Source organism: Colobus angolensis, unplaced genomic scaffold, assembly GCF_000951035.1.
Source record: "Colobus angolensis palliatus isolate OR3802 unplaced genomic scaffold, Cang.pa_1.0 Scaffold344, whole genome shotgun sequence".
Lineage (NCBI taxonomy): Eukaryota > Metazoa > Chordata > Mammalia > Primates > Cercopithecidae > Colobus > Colobus angolensis.
The window spans coordinates 2,426,291-2,438,515 of record NW_012116755.1 but is presented as its reverse complement, the minus strand read 5'-3'; the positions used below and the strand labels follow the sequence as shown (position 1 = coordinate 2,438,515).

At 47.6% G+C, this 12,225-nt stretch overlaps 1 protein-coding gene across 2 annotated transcripts in view; it reads left to right on the top strand.

The window, feature by feature from the left end:
- FYCO1 (FYVE and coiled-coil domain containing 1) overlaps positions 1-12,225 on the top strand; it is a 79,434-nt gene that overhangs the window by 21,372 nt on the left and 45,837 nt on the right. For both annotated transcript variants that reach the window (XM_011952674.1, XM_011952672.1), the window contains exons 6-10: positions 1,559-1,702; positions 4,984-5,074; positions 5,996-8,422; positions 9,602-9,694; positions 10,582-10,700. In XM_011952674.1, the coding sequence (XP_011808064.1) occupies positions 1,559-1,702; positions 4,984-5,074; positions 5,996-8,422; positions 9,602-9,694; positions 10,582-10,700 (2,874 nt within the window). The remainder of the gene's footprint in view (positions 1-1,558; positions 1,703-4,983; positions 5,075-5,995; positions 8,423-9,601; positions 9,695-10,581; positions 10,701-12,225) is intronic.

Here is a 12,225-nt window from a genome sequence, read left to right as displayed (position 1 = left end):
CACTTTGGGAGGCCGAGATGGGCGGATCACGAGGTCAGGAGATCGAGACCATCCTGGCTAACACGGTGAAACCCCGTCTCTACTAAAAATACAAAAACTAGCCGGGCGAGGTGGCGGGCGCCTGTAGTCCCAGCTACTCGGGAGGCTGAGGCAGGAGAACGGCGTAAACCCAGGAAGTGGAGCTTGCAGTGAGCTGAGATCTGGCCACTGCACTCCAGTCCGGGCGACAGAGCGAGACACCGCCTCAAAAAAAAAAAAAAAAAAAAGAGATGTACTCGTATTTCTCATGCATGTGACAGGCCTTGTGAATTGGTGTGAGTTGAAAAAGTTTGCATATTTGATTTGAAGGTTATTTTGTTTTAGATGTTTGGTGAAGATCGCCATAAACAGCTTGACTTAATCACAGTTCACAGACAATAATGTCCCACTTTTTTGGCCACGCGGGAGTGCAGTGGCGCAATCATAGCACACTATAACCTCAAGCTGCTGGGCTCAAGTGATCTTCTTACCTCAGCCTTTGAGTAGCTGGATAGGCATTTACCACTGTGCCTGGCTAATTTTTTACTTTTTGTAGAGACAGGGTCTCACTATATTGCCCAGCCTGGCCTCAAATTCCTGGACTCAAGTGAACCCCCTGTCTAGGCCTCCCAAAGTGCTAGAATTACAGGTGTGAAGCACTATGCCCAGCCATCTTTTTCTTTTTGGGTGGGGGTTGGGGTAGGGGGAATAGGGTCTTAACCTGTCACACAGGCTGGAGTGCAGTGGCACAATCATGGTTCACTGTAGCCTCTACCTCCTGGGTTCAAGCAATCCTCCTGCCTCAGTCTCTTGAGAAGCTGGGACTACAGGTGCATGCCACCGTGCTCAGCTAATTTTTTATTTTTTTGGTAGAAATGGGATCTTGCCATATTGCCCACCCTGGCCTCGAACTCCTGGGCTCAAGCTATCCTCCTGTCTTAGCTTCCCAAAGTGTTGGGATTATAGGCATGAGTAACTGTGTTCTGATGCATCTTTTTAAAATTCTTGTTACTTTGCCTGAAATGAAACAACCATTACCTCAAAATGCAGATAACATTTATTTTATTTTTTCTCACCTGTCTTATGGTGCTGAAACATTTCTGAATAATTTGTTCCTTGGCTTTTAAATTGGTATCTGGACAGAAATTAGCAGTTGAGTTTAGTGTCCCATATTGAGTTCTGAAAATGGAATAGAAAGTAAAGTTATCTTTCAAAAAATAAGCTTTCTTTCTCCTACAATTGCCCTTCCTTGGCAAATAATTGACATTTAAGGTTCCCATATCCTTTTTGAGAAGTAGATATGATGTATGTAATAAATGAACAAGCATCCAGATCATTGCACTAATTTCTTTGAAGAGGAGCAAGCTTATTTGAGAGTTATGTTCTTCTACCATGAAAATGAAATTGGTTTGTATGCCTGTGTCTTTTAATTTAGTAACCTGAGTTGGAATTCGATGAGGCAGAGCCACAGTGGGAGGACTGAATAAATTCACACATTCTTTATCTTTATTACTCTTACAATTGACATGTTTTTCTGCAGTGACTGGTACTACTCAAGAAGCCCCTTTCTGCAGCCAAAGCTGAGCTCGGACATTGTGGGCCAACTCTACGAGCTGACTGAGGTGCAGTTTGACCTGGCGTCGAGGGGCTATGACTTGGATGCTGCCTGGCCAACATTTGCCAGGTACTTGGAAGGATTGCTTGGTTTAAAAGACAGGAGAAGAGACATTGAAAGTTTGGAAGATTGCCACCAGTCTACTTAAAGCAATTTTGCTTGCTCAGTAAATTACATAAAACTGTTCAACTCTTATTCCAGCTCCTTTTACAGACTTTGTTAAATCATGACTAACAATAACATCTGAAGGCTCCAACCTTAAACCAACCTAATTGGCCAGGGCATGAGTCAGTGGAGACGCATACTGCAAAAGCCAAGGCTTTAAAAATTTTTTAAGGCACTTGTTGCTATAGGCATTGGGGGAGGAGGGGGCTTTTTCCCCTGCCTGTTCTTATGGAGTTACTACAGAAGGCTCCTAAGCAGTAGGAGAGGAAGTAAAAGCCACAGCTCGTCCACATAAGGGTTGCAGGAAAGGTTGCTGCATTTTTGTTTCTTCTTTCTTTATTTTCTGAGGCCATCAAGCCAGCCATGTCTTACACCAGTGTGGCACTCACATACCACCAGAGTCCTTACATCAGCTCCAGGAAGGAGGTGTGAGGAACAGGTTCAGAGGATCAGGAGACTTGACAAAGTCACCCAGCTGGTGGGCAGCAGGCCTGGGACACCTGACTTAGGTTAAAATCGAGTCCAGCGTTCTTTGTTTTGTTTTGCTTTCTGTTTATAAGGCTTTTAAAATTTAACATTCATATTTTTTATTAGGAAATACTTCACATATAGAGAAAAGTGGTGAATATGATAGTCACATGCAAACCACCAGGATTTAATAGCTTACATTTTGCCATATTGAGGTGTTCTTTTTTTATTTTTATTTTTTGTAGGGACGGAGTCTTGCCATCTTTCCCAGGCTGGTTTGAACTCCTGGGCTCAAACAATCCTATCTTGGCATTCCAAACTGCTGGGATTACAGGCGTGAGCCACCACGGCTGGCCCAGATATTCTTTTTAAAACTTTTACATTTTGAAATAATTTCAGAAATACAGAAAAGTTGCAAAAATAATACAAAGTACTCATCTATCCTTCACCCTGATTCCCTAGTTGTTGATATTTTACTATAATTGTTTATCATTTTTTTCTATTTAGATGTTGAATTATTTCCTAAGCCTTTTGAGAGTAAATTACAGACTTGATCTTCTTTTCTCTTAAGTACTTAATTATGCGTTTCCTAAAATCAAGGACATCCTGTTATATAACTCAGTACAGTTATTAAAATCAGAAAATTAACATTGATACAATACTGCTATCTAATCTACAGATCTCATTTAAATTTTACAAATTATCTCATTAATGTCTCTCATAATCTAAGACCCAATCCCAGATCACATATTGTTAATTCATTAATTGCTATCCCTCTCTAGTCCCCTTTAATTTTGAACCGTTTTTCAGTCTTTGTCTTTCATAACATTGACATTTTTGGAAAATACAGGCCAGTTATTTTGTAAATTGTTCCTTAATTTGAGTTTGTCCGATGTTTCCTCATTATTGGATTATGTCAAGTGTTTTTGGCAGGAATACCTCAGCTGTTGTCTTGTCAGCACACTGTATCTGGAGGCACACAGTGTCGATTTGTTTCATTACTAATGAGGTTAATCCTGGTCATTTGGGTAACGCGGTGCTTGCCAAGTTTCTCCAAAAGTTACTATTTCTTCCTTTGTAATGCATATGTATCTTATGGGAAGGCATGTTGAAATTACATTATTATCCTTTTTCTCTTAAATCTGTCCTGTATTAGTTTTAATACCATTTGATAATTCTTGCCTGAAGCAGTTATTACCATCATCATTACCAGAGTGATTTTCTAACTCCATTATTAGTTGGTATTCTACTGTAAGGAAGATCTTTTTCTTTTTCCCCATTTATTCATTCATAGCAGTATTGACTCATGGATTCTTACTTTATTCAATAGGTTACATTCTGTCACTGTCATTATTTATTTTGAAGCTTAAATTATCCCACTTATCCAATTACCCCAGTGGGAGCCCCTATCAAGCTGGCTCTTATGGGGAGACTTGGTTACATCCGATACTTTTTTTAAGAAATAAAATATTATAGAGCAGCTAAAGCCCCACCCCATTGCCATCCTTTCTCCTTTGTTCCCCTTTCAGAAGTAATCGTGGCCCTATAATCAATGCATTTCATGCCCAGATCTTATGCTTTCATTATTACTTGTGTATTTATAAATAGTTTATATAGTATATATATATATAGTTTTATTTTGTAAATGTTTTAAAATTTTACACATGTTGAATCATGTGATAGCTCTCCTTTTGCAACCTGCTTTTTTCATTCTGCCTTGTTTTTGAGATTTTGTATCTGTTTATACATGGAGTTCTGTAAGTATAGAGTTGGGTTGGCAAACTACAGCCCACAGGGCTGTGTGGAACACAGTTTCGCCCATTTATTCACCTGTTGTCCATGGCTGCTTTTATGCTAACCGTGCCAGTTGAGTGACAGAGACCATATAGCCCACAAGACCAAAATATTTACTATCTGGCCCTTTTCAAACAAAACAAAAAGAATGCTAACCCATGGTGTAGAGAATTCTGTTGGGTGAATAAGCCATTTGTTTGGTCTCCCTTTTTCCAGTTACAGCGCTGCCAAGAGCATCCCCACTGTTTCCTTATGTACCTATGTGACTGTCTTCAGGGAAGACACTGTGAAGGGCAGTGGCTGGGTTGTGGAGACTAAGTTTGAAAACACAATAATTTTAGATTTAGGAGATGATTCTGATGAAGTAAAAATGTGTTTAGGTTCCTGCTAAACAAGAGTTATCACACAAGCCTTTGTATTTCTAAAGCAATGCCATTCAGTGGAACTTTCTGCGATGAGGGAAATGTTCTGTATCTGCACTGACCGGCCTGGTTATGTGACCTAGAAGCTGCCTCCCAGCCACACTGTTGCTGTGTCATACAGAGCGGCAGCTGAGCCCCCAAGCACAGTGTGACTCTTATTTACCAAGCTGACTGCTGCTTATTCCTCACTGGCAGACAAACTGAGGCAGGCACCAAAAGCTCAAGAAAAATTTAAACCAAATATCGGTAAATACATGTTCACATAATTCTTTTTTGGCAGTGGGAGGAAAGCCATGATGGTAAAACGCTAGCCATGGAGTTCATCTGTTACAGACCAGTGTAGCTGTGCTCTTTGGTGGAATCTGTTGGGTTTGACTTCCTTACGTTCTACCTGGGAAGGCAGCCCCCTACCACCACCTGGTTGCCTGGTGACCAGCAAGGCCTCCATGTATGTAGGTTTCCTGCTCTGAATACAGGTATGTCTGCTTTGTGGCCCCACAGGAGGACACTGGCCACTGGCTCTTCTGCTTACCTGTGGAAACCCCCTAGCCGCAGCTCCAGCATGAGCAGTTTGGTGAGCAGCTACCTACAGGTAAGGCCAGGAAGGCTGGGAATTATCTTACTATAGCTTCTACCAGGGTATGTCCTTGCCCCTAGCAACTCAAGGGTGATGTTTTCAGATACCTGTTGTTCCAACCAGAGCAATAGAACCACTCAGTTATAGCCACTATTCCCTGGAGTCTGGGTTTTTCAACCAAATGGAATCTAGGCTCTCTTAAAATGAATTTCTTTTAAATGATTTTAAAGTATTTTAAAAGAAGCAGTTTGGCACCATGGTTAAAAGTGACAGAGTCAAATCCTGACTCTCACCTACCAGCTATGACCAAGGGGAAATTACTTAACCTTCACCTCTCTCATCCACAGGATGGGGATAATAAAAATCATTCTAGTTCATAGATGAGGGCTTGACATATGCAAGGGCTCCGTCAATGTTAGTAGGTAGGGGCAGTTTGTTAATTTTTTTACAAATGTGAATTTATCACGGCTGTATATAGTTCTGTGAAAACTGATCAGCAATTTTAAAAATTACAATGATCAATATAAGGAGCATTAAGAGTAGAAAATAGATGAATCTTTTACCTTATTTTGTGGCTTAATCATGCCAGGAATTGCGGATATGGGTGTGGCACAATGAGTGAACAACAGCTTAGATATAACCGAATTTATCTCAGAGACAACGTCTATTAAAAGCTGAAGAAGGCTGGATGGGAAAAGCAAGTCTGTATCTCAGTGGAGCTCACATGGGTGGCCTCCTGGCTTTGGAATGTGCTGCTGAATGTGTGGCAGATGCTTTGAGCAAAGGGATTCTAGTCTTTTGAATAGCTCTTTAGACTAACCTTAGGGCAAGTAATGCCTGTATTTTTACCTCTGCTCTCATTAAACTCTAAAGCTTTTCTGAGTAGCCCTGTAACTTCATCCCGAAGCCACTTGTCTTTTGTGTTTTTCTTCCCAGACTCAAGAGATGGTGTCCAACTTTGACCTGAACAGCCCCCTAAACAACGAGGCATTGGAGGGCTTTGATGAGATGCGACTAGAGCTGGACCAGTTGGAGGTGCGGGAGAAGCAGCTACAGGAGCGCATACAGCAGCTGGACAGAGAGAACCAGGAGCTGAGGGCAGCTGTCAGCCTGCAAGGGGAGCAACTGCAGACAGAGAGGGAGAGGGGGCGCACTGCAGCAGAGGACAACGTTCGCCTCACTTGCTTGGTGGCTGAGCTCCAGAAGCAGTGGGAGGTCACCCAGGCCACCCAGAACACTGTGAAGGAGCTGCAGACATGCCTACAGGCCCTGGAGCTAGGAGCAGCAGAAAAGGAGGAGGACTACCACACAGCCCTGCGGCAGCTGGAGTCCATGCTACAGCCCTTGGCACAGGAGCTTAAGGCCACATGGGACCCACTGGGCAAGAAGAACCAGCATTTAGCCAGCATCCCAGACTGGCTAGTCATGGCTCAGCAGAAGGCAGATACAGCACCAGACACAAAGGGCCAGCAAGAACCTATTCCCAGTGATGCGGCCCAGGAGATTCAGGAGCTAGGGGAGAAGCTTCGAACCCTAGAAAGGGAGAGAACCAAGGTCGAGGAGGTCAACAGACAGCAGAGTGCCCAGCTGGAGCAGCTGGTCAAGGAGCTGCAGCTGAAAGAGGATGCCTGGGCCAGCCTGGAGCACCTGGTGAAGGAGATGGCCCCACTCCAGGAGGAGTTGTCTGGGAAGGGACAGGAGGCAGACCAGCTCTGGCGACGGCTACAGGAGTTGCTGGTGCACTCGAGCTCCCGGGAGCAGGAGCTAGCAGAGTTGAGGCGGGAGAAAAAACAGCAACAGGAGGAAAAGGAGCTGCTGGAGCAGGAGGTCAGGTCCCTGACCCGGCAGCTGCAGTTCCTAGAGACCCAGCTGGCACAGGTGAGCCAACATGTGAGTGACCTGGAGGAGCAGAAGAAGCAGCTCATCCAGGACAAAGACCACCTCAGCCAGAAGGTGGGTGCACTTGAGCGGCTTGCTGGGCAGCCCAGCCCAGAACTGCCAGTGGCAGGTGGAAAGAATGAGGCCCTGGTCCCTGTGAACTCCAGTCTGCAAGAGGCCTGTGGGAAGCCAGAGGAGGAGCAGAGGGGCCCACAGGAGGCACAGTTAGATGATACCAAGGTGCAGGAGGGCAGCCAGGAGGAAGAGCTCCGGCAGGCCAACAGGGAACTGGAGAAGGAGCTGCAGAATGTGGTCGGGCGTAACCAGCTCCTGGAGGGCAAGCTGCAAGCCCTGCAGGCCGATTACCAGGCTTTGCAGCAGCGGGAAGCAGCCATCCAGGGCTCCTTGGCCTCCCTGGAGGCCGAGCAGGCCAGCATCCGGCACTTGGGCGACCAGATGGAGGCAAGCTTGCTGGCTGTAAGGAAGGCCAAGGAGGCCATGAAAGCCAAGGTGGCTGAGAAGGAGGCCACTCTGCAGAGCAAGGAGGATGAGTGCCAGCAGCTGCGGGAGGAGGTGGAGCAGTGCCGTCAACTGGCAGAGGCCCGGCACAGAGAGCTTAGGGCTCTCGAGAGCCAGTGCCAGCAGCAGACCCAGCTGATTGAAGTCCTCACCGCAGAGAAAGGCCAACAGGGAGTTGGCCCACCCCCTGACGATGAAGCCCGTGAGCTGGCTGCCCAGCTGGCCCTGTCTCAGGCACAGCTGGAAGTCCATCAAGGGGAGGCCCAACGGCTGCAGGCTCAGGTGGTGGACCTCCAGGCCAAGATGCGGGCAGCTCTGGATGACCAGGACAAGATGCAGAGCCAGCTAAGCATGGCTGAGGCAGTCCTGAGGGAGCACAAGACCCTTGTGCAGCAGCTGAAGGAGCAGAATGAAGCCCTTAACAGAGCCCATGTCCAGGAGCTGCTGCAGTGCTCAGAGCGTGAAGGGGCGCTGCAGGAGGAGAGGACCAGTGAGGCCCAGCAGAGGGAGGAGGAGCTGCGGGCCCTGCAGGAGGAGTTGTCCCAGGCCAAATGCAGCTCCGAGGAAGCACACCTGGAGCACGCTGAGCTGCAGGAGCAGCTGCACCGGGCCAACACGGACACAGCCGAGCTGGGCATCCAGGTTTGCACACTGACCATGGAAAAGGAGCAAGTGGAGAAGGCACTGGCCTCTGCTGTCCAGGAACTCCAGGATGCCAAAGAGGCAGCCTCAAGGGAGCGAGAGGGCCTGGAACGCCAAGTAGCTGGACTGCAGCAAGAGAAGGAGAGCTTGCAGGAGAAGCTGAAGGTGGCCCAAGCAGCAGCCGACTCACTGCCTGGCCTGCAGGCCCAGCTCACCCAGGCCGAGCAGCGGGCCCAGAGCCTCCAAGAGGCTGCACACCAGGAGCTCGACACCCTCAAGTTCCAGCTGAGCGCTGAAATCATGGACTACCAGAGCAGACTTAAGGTAATCCTAGCTTCAACCACTTGGGCTCTACCCATCTCCCTGGGCAGGCTTGGTGGGTCCATGGGAGGATGCACCTTCAGCCGTGAGGCAGGTGAGAGCTGGAGAATGTACTGTGGGTGCAAGCAAACACCTTGTGGCCCTGTCCTGCTGTCACAGCTCACAGTAGCATCTTTCTCTCTGCAGGAACATGTTAGGGCCAGAACATTTGGAGTGATACCTTAGCCCAGAAGTCTAAACTCAAGACCACTGCAAACCAGATTAGCCCACACAGAAGTTTTTAAAATTAGTAGCCAACATTGAAAGAGCAGGGTGTTTACAAATACAGTTTGAGGGCTTCTTTTGAAACCTCAGAAGATCCGAAAGCCTGCGTCCTCACCCTGCCCCCTCCCCGTGGCAGCAGTCAGCAGGAACCTGAGGGCATCTGCCCACTTTAAAGGAGGCACACATCCTCTGAACTTTTCCTTACACTGGTTTTTGTACTTGCCCAGCCCCCCACCCCGCCCTGGGCATGTGAGTGCGAGAACACTGACTTGGCCTCTAAAACCCCTTCTGAGCGCTAGCAGTTCACAGCTGCCTCACGTCCTAGCTCTGGGTTCTTAATGAATAACCAACCCCATCAGGTGCTCTCCTGACAGCAGATACAGGGTAGGGAACCAGCTTATTTCGTTTTTACAAGGCCCTTGGGACAGACAAGTTAATGAGATGAGCAGTTAATATGTCTCTTTGCTAGTGCACAAAGATGAAGGGTTAAGGACTGTTTAGATTGAAGACGCGGCAGAATGGCCTGGGGCTTTGATTTCCAGGGCTTGTCACTAGTCTGTCTGCATCAAGGTCTGTGCACTCTCAGGCTACTCCTAACACTTCTCTCTGAGGCAGCTCCACTGCACTGCCACAGATGTGCCTCCCCACCCAGTGCCATCCCACCCCGTGAAACTCCATGTGGCTCATAGCCAACCTTTTCCCTTGCAGAAATTAAGTTCTAAGTTTGGGGACCAGGCTAAGTCTCTTTTCTTAGTAAGCTTGAAAGTATTTCACTATTAATAAGCCCAAAGCTCATTGAGGAGCCAGTTTGCAGGGAAAAAGAGAAAGGCAGCTTGGTTTTATCTATTTGGGTGATGGGGCTGAGGGATACTCAGAGCAATGACCCTACATTTATGATCCCTTTCTTATCCTCTCTAGAATGCTGGCGAGGAGTCCAGGAGCCTCAGGGGCCAGCTTGAGGAGCAAGGCCGGCAGCTGCAGGCTGCCGAGGAAGCTGTGGGGAAGCTGAAGGTAGGCTCTGGTGGTGTGGACCTCTCAGGGAGAGGGCATCTGGTGTGGTTTTGACTGGAGCATTTTTTTTTTTTTTGAGGCGGAGTCTCGCTCTGTCGACCGGACTGGAGTGCAGTGGCCTGATCTCAGCTCACTGCAAGCTCCGCCTCCCGGGTTTACGCCATTCTCCTGCCTCAGCCTCCCGAGTAGCTGGGACTACAGGTGCCCGCCACCTCGTCCGGCTAGTTTTTTTTGTATTTTTAGTAGAGACGGGGTTTCACCGTGTTAGCCAGGATGGTCTCGATCTCCTGACCTCGTGATCCGCCCGTCTCGGCCTCCCAAAGTGCTGGGATTACAGGCTTGAGCCACCGCGCCCGGCCTGACTGGATCATTTAAGAGGGCTCCCTGCATGCCTCCAGATTCCCAAGCTGAAGCCGTCCTCAGTTTACCTTTGTAGACACCCTCAGTTTGTACCCTGACCCCCTCCATCCATTCCCTGGACACCTGGCTGGTGCTGCCAAATGCAGAAAGGAAATAAGTGTCCTGTTTGGCCATCTCTGTGGGTGATCATCAGCCAGTGATTCTAAAATGGGCAGGAGCAGGGGTGGCACTGGTCTCACAGTCTTCAGAGCAGTGACTTGTCCAAGTGAATCCTGCTCCCTGCCATCCTTACCTTCAGTGTCACCCTGGGAATTCTGGTACCTGCCGCTTGCCAACCACCTTAACTAGTTGCAGTTGAGGCCCCACAAATATAGAGCAGAGATTCATGGCCTCTTGAGCTTAATAGAAAACAGCCCTCCATTTAGAAGTGACCCAGCCAGATGGGGTGGATGGCACACCAGCCACTTTATGGTACATTGCATGGGCTTCTGCAAGCTGAGTGTCTTCTCCCTGATGTCCTGTGCCAGGCCACCCAAGCAGACATGGGAGAGAAGCTGAGCTGCACCAGCAACCATCTTGCAGAGTGCCAGGCGGCCATGCTGAGGAAGGACAAGGAGGGGGCTGCCTTACGTGAAGACCTAGAAAGGTTAGTCACAGTCCACCTACGCAGCTGTCGGTAGTCTTCAGGGAAGGAGTGTTTGGTCTCGTCATTTAGAAAGTCAGTCACTCATGTTAGGTTTAGGAAGTCCTTTTGCAAGAAAAGCCACAAACTCAGAAAGTGCTTGTGCTGGAAGCATGCCACAGAGAACCTGGCTGCCTGCCCATCCCAACCTATACACGGCTAAAGCACCTTTCTCTTAACTCGATTTGCTTCTCTCTGGCAGTGCATACTTGAGTAACTGCAAGCTTTGGAAAAACTAAAATGAAATAAAAGTTAGATCATAATAATAATGGTAATAGTAATAGCATATATTTAAATAAATGCTGAAAACGTGGCAGGCTCTGTTTTGACTACTTTGCATACATTTACCCATGTAATCCTCCTAACAGTCCTGTGAGGAAGGTGTTATCATCTATCCCCATTTTATGGATGAGGAAGATGAGTGTGCCAAGGACCAGGATCAGCCTGTCTTTGTGCAGACTCTCTGATGGCATATCTGTGGAGAGCAGATCACGCTGCCATCCCAAGGCCTCCTTGACCCCCTCATTTTCAGACTTGGGGCCATGTGGAGCTGTGAGCCTAGGTCCACCATGCGGTCATGGGACCCAGCTAGTTGAGCCAGGACCTGATTAAGAAAAGGTGTAACAGGGAGGAAGACCTAATTTTTAAAAGGTGTAGCAGAAAGGAGGAGTTGCCAGAATCCAACTGCGTGTGTGCCACCAGCAAAGATAAGCACACCAAATTGTCCCAAGTCTCTAACTTTTCTATTTATCTATTACCTCTTCCCAACACCTGCCTTCTAGGCCTGGGCTTCGGCTTAGTGGGACATCCAGGATATCTTTGACATTCAGTAACCTACACATACATTTCCTTTCATCTTACCCTTCCAGTGTTCAGATCCTATAGGGCACTGGCTGCCCTTAGTTAAGTCATGTTCATATGACAATTTAAACAGAGCCTGAGTTGGTGGCATGAAAACATGATATAACAGTGGTTATTTGTAACATCTCAGAGGATTTGTTTCAGTTGTTCCAAGCTGCACAGTCTATCTGCCAACTTATTTTATTCAGTGTATGTGTGTGCATGCATACACGTACACCACCTGTGTGTGTGGGTGCACCTATAAGCCCATTTTGGTGGACAGGGTCTAGTAAACAACTTCCTGGCAACTTTATACTAGATGTGGAAGGTATAAATTAATCAGTCTCTCTGCAGAACCCTCTGTTTAATGAAGCTTTTATTATGTCCCACTGGACCATCCTTGGAAAACTACTGCCTTAGGAGATAGCTGCATTAAAAATGGAGTGGGTGGGGTGAGGAAGACAGCAAGATTCAGCCAGCTTCCTCTGCTGAAGACTGAGACACCCTGCAGCACCCAAAACGGAATGCCTTGGGCCTCAGGGGGGCTATCAGGTAGAATAGCTGGCAGTGCAGATTAAGACTGAGCACCTGCTGTGGGCCCAGCACCATGCCCCATGTGTAGAGTCCCAGGGACATAAGGAAGACAGGC